The 14,618-nt window shown below is 44.4% G+C and overlaps 1 protein-coding gene across 7 annotated transcripts in view; it reads left to right on the forward strand.

Moving 5' to 3' along the window:
- PLEKHM3 (pleckstrin homology domain containing M3) overlaps positions 1 to 14,618 on the forward strand; it is a 520,667-nt gene that overhangs the window by 306,513 nt on the left and 199,536 nt on the right. For 3 of the 7 annotated variants that reach the window (XM_085648871.1, XM_085648875.1, XM_085648872.1), the window contains one exon: positions 2,193 to 2,313. In XM_085648871.1, the coding sequence (XP_085504997.1) occupies positions 2,193 to 2,313 (121 nt within the window). Of the gene's footprint in view, positions 1 to 2,192; positions 2,314 to 3,203; positions 3,464 to 14,618 lie in introns of those variants that run through there. The other 4 variants (XM_085648873.1, XM_085648877.1, XM_085648876.1 and 1 more) reach the window with 3 other exon arrangements.

Raw genomic sequence — 14,618 nt, forward strand, 5'->3', positions numbered from 1 at the left:
TTGAATGGACATATCTGTTCACGGTGCTAACTAAAATGGGCATGCCGTCGGTCCTCATGCAATGATCAGAATACTATATACCAAACCAGTGGCACGCATAAAGGTAAATAGGCATATATCGGACCAGATACCAATCACCCGGGGCACAAGGCAAGGATGCCCACAATCACCCCTGTTATTCGCGATTGCTTTAGAACCACTGGCATGCAAAACCACACATGACAGACTATCCACTGGAATGGCAAGATGCACTAGTAAAATACTTGGGTATCTGGTACCACCGAGACCCAGCAACAGTAATACAGGCAAATTATGGTACCACAATAACAAAAGTAGAAGATCAAATAGAACGTTGGATTCACCTCCCTCTATCGCTAGCGGACAGGATAGCTATAGTTAAAATGGTGATACTACTAAAGTTTCTGTATTTATTTAACAATATCCCTATAACACCACCTGCCCCAGTATTCCTAAAACTAAAGTCATTACTAACACGGCTGATATGGGCGGGCATCGAACTCAAAACATTAATGTTGCCCTACATAAAAGGAGGCTTTGCGGTACCAGACCTCTTATTATGCTATCTATGTGCGCAGGCGCAATACGCTCACTATTGGTTTCACCCAGTACCATATTTGACCCGTGTAGCGGTTGAGGACGGGAACGCCCACCCTATACCACTACAAAACATTGTCACACATAAGCGCTCACACATAGCCAGAAATGAAATAAACACTATACACACGACCAACGAAGCATGGCAACGCATGGGTGTATTGGCACATACGTTCCCACTATATGCACCTGCAATGCCACTCCGCCATCATCAGGACCTATAAGTGACACAGGAAGAAGCAGGTATGCACCTGCTCCAACCGGTAGGGCTGGATACAATGGGGGATCTCTATAACCATGGAGTGTTCCTGGAGACAACTTATCTCAGTTTTATACATAATCAGTCATTATTATTTAAATTCACATACCACAGACTAAGAGGGGCCATCAAGCACTTATATCAACATTTTCCGGCAGAGCCACCTACATTGTCTGCCCTTCAACTGGTTATTACTAATCCAAGTAACGCACATTTAGTCTCAAAACTATACAAATTATTGCAGGCGGACATAGCAGACAACACCCTTAAAGCTAGAGAAAGATGGAATGGGTATTTGATTACACCACTAGACGAGGTTGAGTGGTCTGCTTGTTGTGCTTTAACTGAAATGCTAACCCCTAATGGTAACCTCAAAATAATACATTATAAATACTTACATCAAATGTACCACACTCCTCTGAAATTGCACAAATGCAGATTAAGAGAAGACGCAAGATGTAAACGTTGCGGTACGCACAATGCTGATTTTATTAATCTAGCGTGGGAATGTACCAAGGTTAGGGAATATTGGGAGGAAGTAGTAGATCTTACGGGTAAAATGTTGGAGAATATAATGGAATGCACGATACAACTTTGTCTATTAGATCAAGTGAAGCACTTGCGGTCTCTGAAGAATTTCTGCACGATAGCTCTATTGTTAGCGAAACGCCGTGTCTCCGTGTGTTGGGATAGTAAGAACTGCCCTAGCAGCAAACTTTGGCTAACGGATATGATATATTGTAAAGACATGTTGAAAACTTACGAAGAAGAACTTCCGTCTAGCTCCACACCTAGGGATTATTGGTCACCCCTTACGGATTATTTGTTATCTCATTCGGAGGCCCAACATTCTATAAATAAGTGATTATCATTATATAAAAGTGTGGATAAACGTGGGTAGAAGGTGCTGTACTTAATGGATTGGACAATGTAAATTTACACTGCAATGTCAAACGATGGACTTGCCTGAATTCGTGTTGATGTATTATTATGGTACGTATATGTTATGGTATACTATAAAAAATTTCAATAAATAAAAAAGTGTTTTGAATTGACATTTAACTAAATCTGCCTTCTTTTTGTTAATAAACGTCTGCATGCCACAGATGTATTGTGTTTTCTAGGGCCCCGAAGTGACCTCTGGTAAGCTCCCTCACCCCTTTTCAAATGCGATCCTACGGTGTTAGGTAGTCTTTTTGTTGAAATTGAAGTAATTCAAACAATCAGTACATCTAACACGATGTCCTGGTGTCTTTTCTTTGAATCTTTGTCCACTACTTCGACCAGTTTATTGTTTCCTATTTCTTCCTATCTTTAGGGAAAGCTGTGTTCTCCATATATCAATAATCACAAGCATTTACCTTGATATTTGCAGAATTTTTCCCCGGGAGTATCTTCTCCAGCAGATTCACCTGTATTCCCTTGCAGATCTGCAACAGGTAAGCCACCTATTTATTTCAGATCTTTAAGGCCCTAGGTTGTTGTTTGAATCGGATTTCCTTTAAAAACAGAAGACAAGAGGCGTATGGGAAAACAGGAACAGTTTGTTTAATTAAACAGTGCAACCCAGAGTCACAGGCACTAGGTCTGAGGACTGTCTCCATTTAAATCGAGTTTGAAGCTTCTTTAAATACAACATTACAACGGCCATAAAAGATTTCCGGCATACTATATATGAATGTTGGTTGCTGCCTTTAGGGTAATAAATTAACGGTAAATGGTAACTGCAGGTGAGTCTTGACCTGTGTGGTCACAGTGGGGCCAGTGATGTATGTGTCCGTATATCCGGCATGGGGATTGGGTGTTCACTACATGTGCTGTGCCCTGATTGGCTAAGTGTTCCTAACTCATGTGACATCTGACTTTATGGTATTTTTAGGCATGCGTACTCACACCATGTGTGTTTTATTAGGGTAACTCCATAGACCATTGTAGTGTCGCTGTGGCTATCTGTGGAATTGATCAAGAGTTTCTTTCCCGAGTGTTTGCCTGACAGTTATGCACCCCCGCTCCCCTTCTGTGACCCATCAATCGGTAACCCCGGGCCTAGTCGCAGGGCCTGCCTGACCACGTACCTGCGTCTCAAGGTAGATGTTGAGTTCAGAACGGATGATTCTTTTAATAGGGACGATAGTTTATTTTTGTGGGCAAACACTGTAATATCCATACTAACATTTCCCCCTCTAGTTGATTCTTCAACTACACTATCTAACTCATGCTTTTGCACCATTATTTGGGTCCTGCTGTTCCCTCTGCTCGCTCTTGACTATGACAAACTTTCTAATTGCTTGCATTTTATCTAGTTTGAGTACTGTTTTTTTTACCGCAGGTGATCCTCAATTGAACAACCCCCAAACCAATAGAAACACAATGATAACTGTTAACAGTGATTTACACAGACTGGATATCCACTGTGTGAGCCAGGAGAACCAATTTGAGAACCACTCCTGCTCAGGGGCACTTACTTCTTCACATATACTTCTTGGTAAGGTATGCAGTGCTTGGATGGCAAGTGTCAATGTTCCATTGTCCATATTGTTCACTTGAATAAATGTGCAACAGGTGGTGCCTGTCTTGCGCAGATTCCTCCCTCTATTGTGGTCATTAAGTCCAGCACATATCGGTGCTGCATTAACATGAGGCGGATGGCTTGCATTTCTTCCTTGATCGTATTGAGGCTGAGCTCAATGCTGTTCATCGAATTGAGCATTTCCCACCGGATGATCTGGAGCAAGCGGGTTTTTGCTTTTGTCTGTAGGGTGAAGAAGGGTATCCACCCACCTACCCCCAGCTGTGCTTCTGTGAACAGCGTGAATTCTTCTGGAATGTCTTTGAAATGAGCTCAGCAAAAATAGTCTACCACTCTCTTTTGGCAAGGTTTGTGCAACACTGTGGTCACCGGATGATCTGAAGCAAGCGGGTTTTTGCTTTTGTCTGTAGGGTGAAGAAGGGTATCCACCCACCTACCCCCAGCTGTGCTTCCGTGAACAGCGTGAATTCTTCTGGAATGTCTTTGAACTGAGCTCAGCCAAAATAGTCTACCACTCTCTTTTGGCAAGATTGGTGCAACTCTGTTAGTTCTTCTCCTAGAATGTCCAGGGTCGGGGTGTGCTAGGTCACAAGGGAGCACAGTCCCCTTCAACCAGAAACAGTTTGGTTCATGTGAGTTCACCACACTGCCAGGACAAATCCATCAGCGTCGAGGTGGCCAAGTGCATATCTGGAATGTGCAAAATCACTCCGCAGTTAGCATTCATGCCCTTTGGAAGTGTCCCTTTTCCTCTGAAACATAAGGAATTTAGTGTAAGTTTCCGTACAATCAGGGGTTAACCCTTCCCTTCTAGTCAAGTGTATCCACCCACCTCGGTGTCCCAGATTTGTTGACAAGGATTAGCCATACTTTCATTGAACCCTCCAACTAGTGATCCATTCCCCTTTTTATCCCCGAGCTGGACGGCCCTACATAGGAACCCCACATCGGAATACAACTTGTAGTTAAAGAAGACCGCCCCCAATACGCTAATGGCCACCCTCGATCCACAGGTAAATGCTGGAGCGGATGTGTTTGTGCACTGAGTTGGGAGTTTTGCTACCTCCAAGAATATCTTCTCTGGGAAATCATGGGACTAAACAGTGTCTTCCCCTATGGCGCCCTTCCTACACATTCTATCCAGTTTGGTTTGTATATCTTGGGTTCAGTGAAGAGGCATAACGAGGTTGGGTTGGTGAGTATTAGGTCAGGTTTCCAATGACCCTATGAGGTTCTATTTTGTTAGACTGGATCTTGGCCCTTATCCTACATAAGTAAAGGTGAATGAGGCACTTTGCCTTTTCTGAGCTACCTCTTGGGACAGGTAAAGCCTATCTGTGCCTATCACATGTGGGATTAGTGAACAGACATAACATGGCCTAGCTGATGCTTGGGATCTGACTGAGGTCATGTGTTGGTACGAAGTGTTGTGTCGGAGGGTTCTATGTAGTGCATGTGGTATTCCAGTGTTCGATTTAGTGCAATTGTAGGTGATGTACGAGAGGTCCTTATGCAGGTGCTGTCGTTCTCCATTTGTGAATCTCTTTTGACCCAGCAGTTCCTTAATGGTAAGTGGGTGTAGGACTACCCACAGTAGACAGAGGGTACATATACACAGAAATATACATAACATTTGTTGTGATAATGTAGATTCTGGTTTAGGTCCCCTGGGAGTCTTCTGTGAAGGTTTCCGACACCAAGGATGGGCTTCGTTCATAGCTGAAAGGGAGGCCTCATTGCACTATAGGCTTGCGGAGCAATTTGGGGGTGCTGTTGGAACTGCACGCCATGAAGGAAATGTCAGGCTTGGGCGTGAGGCCCGAGGAGATGGAGATCTATTGACCTGGTGATTTGAGTACGTCCCCTTAGTCTTTGGCTGCGGGACCTGGGTGCATACTCTCCACACTGATATATATTTTACATTGCTTTTTTTCTTTCTTGCTCTGCCCCCTCATAAGACTGCCCTGCCCCTGTGGGTTTGGCCAGCCAACCGGTCCCTGGGGAGACAGCCAGCAGAGTGGGGCCTAGTTTTCTGTGGGGCGCTTTGGGCAAACCGTGCTGTTCTGTGTTTCCATAGACTCATCATTTATACCTGGACATGGTGCGGCTATCCGGTCGACATGGCCAACAATATCCCTGAGTTCCTGGAAATAAGTAAATCTTTTGGATCTCCGAATTATTGCCTGTAGTATTTTTTCCTCTCTGTTCCAGAAAGGAGGCAAGGTGGATGCTGTTTGTCTTCGCTATCAGGGCTGTACTCCTGAGGTTAGGTCAATTGATATTATTTATTATCTCCTGTCTTTGTCTACTTACTGTTGAGTTTGGTTTAGTGATTGTGAGAAGGTGCTTTCTCCCCACACTGTCACCCTTCCCTGCTAGGGTTATGGCCCCGGTCCCAGTTGCTCTGCGTTCCCTGTCTGTGGCTGCTGCTGCCACTAGTTTGCCCAATTTGTGGACCTCTGCTGCTGTTGTGAGGCGACCGGCGGACCTCCCTGCTGCTAAGCATAGGGCATGTTCTGATTACCCTGTGCTTGGTACTGAAGAGGTGCATTTGTGGTAGTTTATGGTAGGCGGCCCCGGTTTACTGACCTCTGCTGTTTCTGCTGTTCACGGTATGCCTTCATTTGGCACCTTTCTACCAGGTGACCCCACCTGTGGCAATAGTAGCACTCATTAGGGTCTGGTTGCTACCAGCCCTCCTGGCCTCCACTACCATAATTTGGTTGTGCTCCTAGACTGCCTGCTTGATAACCTCTAAAGTTTTGCAGTGTGAGCCCCTATTGTGACTGGTGCCATTTGTACAGTGGTGACCATCGCTGTCCCGTCAAGTGCAGTCTTTTTCAACTTGTGTTATACAAGTTTTGCAGTGTCTCTTAGGGCCTACTTCTCTGACTTCTCTCTATCCTTTTCTTGTTTATTTCCGTTGTAGTGGAGTATGCGACCTTGTTTCTCTGACCAGAGTTTGGTGGTCAGCCCACTTTTTATGTCGGTGGGTAACCCTTTTTTAAGAATATTGTAGAAAAATGTGACTTGTGGGCCTTTATCGGTCCACAGCTGTCCGGTTTCCTGTCCCCATCTCCCCCTCATTCTATTCAAGAAATTGTTTATGCTTTCCTCTGGCTTCATGGTCTCTCCCATAAGTCCTCCTACATCTGGGAGGTCAGGGAATAATTCCCTTAGGGCAGTCCAGATCCGGTGCATATTAAATGCAGCTCCATCATGCTGGGTATCTGTTAGCGTGATTGCTGAAATGCAAGCTCGGGCTATCACCCTGTTCGGTTGTTCCCCAATTAGACTGTTTAGAAGACTCTTGATAATTCCTATCGCTAGGTTTATACCTACGGAGTTCTTCTCGAAGCATGTAATCTACTTCCCTGCCCCATCCAGCAATGGCGGTAATTTGGTTCTCAACCCCTCTTTGTCCATCTGGGCCCATGTCACGTATCCAATCCCAATTGTGCCCTTCTGTAGTAACTCGCACACTTTCATACTAGGTGACTCTACAGGTCAACCCTCGAGATCGCGCTCCCGTCTCACAAGGCATCGCTGCATGTAGAGGAAGTCTAACTTCAGATTTCCTCCTTCATGCCTGATGCAGTTCTACACCACCGCCATATCATCTGGCTCAATCGATCAATCCATTGGCCAAGGCCTGCCATAGTGGCCACTCTCTTCAGTCCAGTCAGCTAACAAGTTGCACAATGGGTACACAAAGATCTTGCCTTCCCTCTTAGCCATTATCTCCCTTGGGGTTTGCCTATCTTTGTCTTTCACCCGTGAGGAGCAATGCGCATCTTCATCACTATTCCCCTCATGTGCATGCACTGCTGCAATCTTGTTTTTTCTCCCTCCCGGATGAGTAAGTACCAGGCTGCCTTGTTCCTTTATCTCTTGGTCAACCCCTTTCCTATGCCTGTACGAGGTTGCTCTGAGCCCTGCTAACAGCCTTTCATCGACCTCTGACTCTTCCCAGCGTGGCTTCCTGTACCTGGCTGCGCTTCTCTCATGAGGAGAGTGCACTGCCTTCTAGCCTTGCTCAAACTCCCTCTTACATGCCTTTTCTATCTTGAGCCACCCATCGTGCCTCTCTTCTTCGCGCCGTCTGGCTTGTTCTCTTTGCTCAGAGTCGCATGCTGCCTTAGTCAGTCTATCTTTACCCTCAGATTCGCTTTCCGTACCCTCCTTGGCTCCCTGGGTAAACCCTGTGACCCCACCCTTGTCATCGGTTCCCGGGGGGCTGGGGCTCCCTTCATATCCTGAGCTCGCTATATCACTGCCATGGACTGCCACAAACTTCCCTGACACACTTTTGCACAAGCCTGACTTAGTAGGAATGTGTATTTTACCCGCCTTTGAGGTGCAATGAGTCGAGTGTGGTGGATGGGAATCGAGCTTTTGAAGACCTTTCCTGGAAAAGTGGGGTATGTTGGAGGCGTCTTGGCTGGCTTGGTTTTAGATTTCTCGGTCTGACCATCTATTGTGGGGGGGGTTCGTCGACTTCTACAACTATTGCCTTTTAATATCCTAATGCAGGGGGAGTGGGTGTGAGCATGTCCATCTCTGCATATGGCGGAGGAGGTGCTGATGCATTGCTTGCTATCCACATCATGGTGTTATCAGGTTGAACCTCTTCAAAGATAGCCCACAGGTAGCCTCCCTTTAGTCTCTTTTTTGACCGGATATGTTTTTATTATGTGTTTTAGTGTGCTCAATTGTGTTTGTGTCAAATGATCTCTCCTTAGGTCAAGGAAATGGGTGTGCCTTCGTGTGTAAATGCCACTCTAGGCAAACCTAATAGGTCTTTTTATTTGTTTGGGAAACCCAGTCTCCATGTGCTTTAGTGGGGAATCCATGACAATTTTGGTAATTTGGATAATACAATTGAATTGATGTCGTCCTAATTTTGGTTTGTCACATCGTAGGGGCAATTTGTATGTGGTGCACTAGTACAAGTTACGTACTATGAGCTCAGCTCTTACACTTTTCACATTAAAACAGTTCAAACAAGCATTTTAACAAACCATGAATAGCCTGTATATGTAGCACTCTAACACAGGGCAAATATGCTATGTGTTAGAATAAATTCTGCATAAACTCAAATTGTCACGTGATATTATTTTCAGATCAAGGCAATATCATCATATACAATAACACATTTCAATGGCTGTCAACAGAAAAAATTACTTTGTTAAAACAAACGTAGTTGTTCTTTTCAATTTATCCACTAGCAACAGAAGGCTAGCGTGGAACACTTTCCTAAGTGAGCTGGATAGTCTGTCACTATTCGCTACTAGACAATGGTGGTAATCACAGACACGTTAGTAATAACTATTGAATCACCAGCCCCTCATTGCCATAAACAAGTTACACCCAGTTACCTGGGTCTAAGATTTCTCTATAAAAAGTCCACCCTGTAGCGCCCAGGGTCAAGCTAGATACACCTCCCACACTCCTTTAAAATACTACAAGTGTTATGAAACCAGTTTAGCCCTGGGACAACATTGAACTCAAAAACTATATGACTGAGGTGTCAATTCCACCCAATCAGGATTAGCTATGTCACAAAAAAACAGCGTCCTGGGAGTTATCAAGAGCTATACACAGTAATACACTGTATTCAAAGCTAGAGGTCAGCTATCAAACAAAAGTGACTTCTGCTGGAACGCCTCCGAGGCCGCTTTATGACTGATAAAGTTGGGACATATAAAATAGGTAATATGCCATACCCCATCAGTGGCAGGGCGTTTAAGTTACCTTTTCACAGTGTGCCATACGCCAAATACTTTTACAGTATGCTATGTTCGGATGTAGTCTCTTACCCTCTTTGACGGCGGATTCAGGAAGGACCTCCACCTTTGGGATTCAGTAGAACGTCCAATTAATTGCGGTGCCTGTCCACCTTTCTCGCTGCGCAACGTGAATCCGTCCGGGTGGGGTCAATTTCCTTTGGCTGCAGTCGGAAATAAGTTCCCAATCCTCTTATCTAGCTCACCAAAATGTTGCTTGAATCAGTTTTCCTTAAACAACAGAAGACGAGCGACATTTGGCAAAACAGGAACAGTTTGTTTAATTAAACAGTGTAGCCGGGAGAACAGTTACAGGCACTGGGTCTGAGGACTGTCTCCATTAACATCGAGTTTGAAGCGTCTTTAAATACAATATTACAGCAGCCATAAAAGATTTCCGGACTACCGTATATGGTGAGGAATGTTAGTTGCTGCCTTTAAGGTCATAAATTAATGGTCAATTGTGGGTCTTGACCAGTGTGGTTACAGTGTGGCCAGTGGTGTGTGCATCGAGATGTCCGACATGGGGAGCTACATGAGCTTGGCCCTGATTGGCTAAGTGTTCCTTACTCATGTGGCATGTGACTTTAAGATGTTCTTAGGAGTACCTACCCCCACCGACCATGTTCGTTTTATTGGGGCAATCTCCACTGACCATTGTAATGTCGATGCGCCTATCTGCGGAATTGATCAAGAGTTTCCTACCCGAGTGTTTGCCTGAGTGCAATACACCCTCCTACCTGTGACCTATTAATCAGAAAACCTGGGCCTAGGTCGCAGGGCCTGCCTGACTACGTACTTGCGTGTTGAGGTAGACATCCAGTTAAGATTGACGATTCTATTAATAAGAACGATAGTTCATTTTTTTGGGCAAATGCATCAATATCCATATTACCAAGATGAATTTAAATTGCACGTAATGCTCATGGATATGCAGTACTTATAATGCATTAGGGAAACCTGCATAAGCGTTTTCAATCTTACTTGAATTTGTATCTATTATTCACTTGCCCATTTGTCTAGTTTATTAGGAAATATTTTGTGAATGATGAATAAAGCATCTTCTTTGTTTAATAAATGGTCAATTTGTTTAATGTTCATCCACGAAGAAGACCTTTTTGCACCCTTATTTTGCTGCTCTTGATAATTCTCCCCTTCTGAACATCTAGGTTCTTCCTTTTGTTCCGGGTCTTGTATCTATATCGTGGTCGGACATGTTGTGGCAACCATTACACACAATGAGGATGACCTGTATTTCTAGGAGACAGGGGAATACTTAATCAAAAGAGCAATGGTTCAATCGGAAACGCATTGTGAATAATGTTTTTTTTTGCTCAGTAGTGCATTAAGTCTGTCTGTGCCCTGAATATTTAGGAAATTAATACATCTTCCACAGTGAACGTCATATGTAAAAATACAGACAGAGGGACTGCAAAATAACTGCTATAGCTACATGCATGAACAATCATGGTTTTAATATATCTAAATAGTTACAAGCATTGGTGAAGCCAGTTGGTCTCGCCTATGCAACAGCTACTGGCTTTGTCAATTTGTTTTATCTATGTTGTACTGAAGAGTGGTTCCTGTGCAGCATAGCCAAAATGTGGCCAGCGCTAACCGCATCATAGCCTTTTTAGGTCGAGCCTAGCACAGCGCGCATGCGCTGCTCTAGGGAAACGACCTCTGGGAATCACTCTGGACTTTTCACAAGCTCGTGCGTGTGTTTTTTTTTAGCATTTTTTCTGTTGAGCTTTGCGTGCGTCTTTCTAAAAAGACAGCACGCAATTGGGCAAAGGCGGGGCATGTCCCACCTTTCCCAGGAAATGTATCCGGCCACGGCCTACGGCTACGAGCAGGGGCGCCATCTGTTCGGGGTCGTGTCACCATCTGCTTTTAATTAGTGCTGCCGGACACACTTGCCCCCGCTTCTCTCGCGCCATTCTTTTTAACCAACCCTCCCTTCACATGCCACATGCACACGCACGCAAAAACAACAATTGATGGACAGAATGCAGAACAATGTCATACATTCACCCCAGTACAGAGATCTGGGCCTAAATCCATCGTTTTTTTGGTCACCATGCCGTTCCAGTTTGAACCCAGCCATATGCAAATCAGTCTTGACCCTGTGCCTCATGGGAACAGTCCAGCCCGAACTGCCAAGCCAGGTCCTCCCTGGACTGGAAACAAGCATCCTAGGACCGGTTTCGGGGTTTCACCCCTCTTCAGCCAGGATAGCTTGATTGCAGTGGCATGGAGAGCAAGGGACCCACGTCTGGGCATACCCTTCCCACTCAGGGCGACAAATGCAAAAACAACAATTGATGGACAGAATGCAGAACAATGTCATACATTCACCCCAGTACAGAGATCTGGGCCTAAATCCATTGTTTTTTTGCTCACCATGCCGTTCCAGTTTGAACCCAGCCATATGCAAATCAGTCTTGACCCTGTGCCTCATGGGAACAGTCCAGCCCGAACTGCCAAGCCAGGTCCTCCCTGGACTGGAAACAAGCATCCTAGGACCGGTTTCGGGGTTTCACCCCTCTTCAGCCAGGATAGCTTGATTCCAGTGGCATGGAGAGCAAGGGACCCACGTCTGGGCATACCCTTCCCACTCAGGGCGACAAATGCAAAAACAACAATTGATGGACAGAATGCAGAACAATGTCATACATTCACCCCAGTACAGAGATCTGGGCCTAAATCCATTGTTTTTTTGCTCACCATGCCGTTCCAGTTTGAACCCAGCCATATGCAAATCAGTCTTGACCCTGTGCCTCATGGGAACAGTCCAGCCCGAACTGCCAAGCCAGGTCCTCCCTGGACTGGAAACAAGCATCCTAGGACCGGTTTCGGGGTTTCACCCCTCTTCAGCCAGGATAGCTTGATTCCAGTGGCATGGAGAGCAAGGGACCCACGTCTGGGCATACCCTTCCCACTCAGGGCGACAAATGCAAAAACAACAATTGATGGACAGAATGCAGAACAATGTCATACATTCACCCCAGCACACGCACAGCCCAAATTCTGCAGGAGTCCAGGGTCAGAAGAGCACAGCTATTCATGGGTAAATGTGCGCTTTGGCACAAGTTTAGTTGATCTCTTTGTCTTCTCCTTTAACTTTCATAGAACTCCTGTTTGTAGTCATTGCCACCTACAAATCAAGAAATGTACATTGTGATTCTGAAAATGAGACAATTGATGTTTGTAACCTTAAATTTATTATATACATATTTGGAAAACTTCTAGAACTCCGTATTAGTTCGCATCAGCAACAATGAGGCGTTAGCAGTTATTTTGTTGCGCAAGGCTAATTCAATATGGGTTTGGCAGTTGTCTGTGAGCTTGAGTGAACGGTAGTTGACGCAGAGATGTTGTATTTACTCATTTATTTATTTTAACTGGCCGATGTACTGAACCGTGTGTATTTGTGGCATGCATTATTCATGAGTTGTCACGTCAGAGTAACATCCGAAACAATTGTATTAATGATGTTGGAATTGGAAATCACCCATGCTCTCAGCCTGCCTGAGTAAAACTTTTGGTTCTTTTCTATGCAGTCAGTGTAGCTTGCGCTATTCCAGTGGCGTATGAAGCCATTTGTGCTGTAAATTAAGACAGGCAGAAGGGAGTTGTAGTCGTGACGTACCTGCCTCACTGCGGTGCACCGGAACAGCAGCCTGCACTTTGATCGTGCTCATAAGCTGCCGGGGCGGGATGGAAAGGTCAATTGATTAACCAATAGTAGGCAAGGTAAAAGCTTCCCGAGTGTGAGCTAGCTGAGAAGTTATTGTAAATTATATGTTTTAAAATATTGCTAGACTTAACAGGTGCCTTAATACAGTGTGTTTCTGTAGATATTGTGACTCTTGAAGTCATTTTGCGAAGAACCTAATGAAATCTGAAATTAAAAAAATATATGTTTATATTGCCTGGTGGATGCTTCTTTTGGATGATTTCCATTCAAAGATGTCCGCATGCTTTGCTGGAGCTGCTGATAGACTTGCTGGTTCACACCTTATTTGACTCTCTCAGCCGACCAGTGGAATGAGCCTACCATGAGCCGCCGGTAAGGGGCGTGTTTAAGAAAATACGCCGGAGTTGCCCGTCTCACAAGGCACATACAATAATATAAAACATAACTAAAAAATTATAACATCCCAAAGGGGAGAACTATTGGCTATGCCAATGCTTCACTTTGCTTTCAGCCATGCTGCATGGCAGTTGTGCTTCTGTACAACTTGGCTAAACAAAACTTTGACCAAGCCTGTATCTTTTGTGTAGACGAGACCTATTGGATTTGTCAATATTTGTTTCACTGAGCAAGCGCGACTCACTGAGGGCAAGAATTTTGTAACCTGATCAACACATCCAAGAAAAATGTATGTTGTTAAAGATATATTTAAAGGACGGAATCCCGTCATCATGAAGTGTTCACGTACAGAGGTCTTGGAGTGCCCTAGTTGTTTTCATGCAAAATTAACAAGCATTGACGGGAAGAACCTCTATAGCTGGCTTTATTTTGATTTCTGTGGTCTCTCCATGTATGGACTTATGGAACTGTCTTGTACTGTATGGTCTCTTGAGCTTTGTTAATAAAAAGATTTTTTTTAAAAAGAGTGAAACCAGCACCGAATCAAATTGTGGAGAGTCACCTGGTCCTCCTGCTCGATGCATGTGGCAACTGCTTGAAAAACTACAAGTTGAAGTGCTGTCCAGCACACCTGCAGCGTTATCAGAGGGACTTTGTTGCAGCTGCCTGATATGAGATGCATCCTGTGAGAATTCTCATTGCTGCTGAAGTAGATAATGTAGGTACAGAGTAACCCCTGCATCTGTACAGACCAAAATATTTACCTCAATAACTCACCCGAGTCAATCAGAGACAGCTGTAAACCTCAATTTCATGGGCATTGAGTCCCCAGGTTAAGGCACTCCACCGAATAACAAAATGCTGTCAAGTAAATAAGTGCCCACTCAAGAATTGAGCTCTAGTTTAGATGTAAAAGATTTATTACAAAAGGTGTGGTTCAGAAATAATAAACGCAAAAAGCATGGAGACAATGCCATGAAGGTATCATAATAGGGAATTACAGAATAATGGGAAAATCAAAATTAGTCCCAAGTGAGCAGCAAAATCAGCATAGAAATGGATAGCATCCCTAGTAGCATTGGTAAGTCTTTTGACTCACCCCAAAATCGGAGGTGTATTTAGAAAATCATCGCAAAGACTAGCTAACATTAAAAGTGCTAATTCATCATGCATGTGCACAGTAGTGCTAAACATTTTTCAGAGTGGGGGTGCTGCCATCAATGTTATGTCTCTCAAGGCATAGGGATTGTGAAAAATGTAAGTGTCTCACAAGGAAATAAGTGTAGCAAATGAGCCACGTCCATTGAGCAGGAGAGTAGTGTGGGTGTAGTA

This window comes from Triturus cristatus, chromosome 3_2 (genome assembly GCF_964204655.1).
Source record: "Triturus cristatus chromosome 3_2, aTriCri1.1, whole genome shotgun sequence".
In the NCBI taxonomy this organism is placed as follows: domain Eukaryota; kingdom Metazoa; phylum Chordata; class Amphibia; order Caudata; family Salamandridae; genus Triturus; species Triturus cristatus.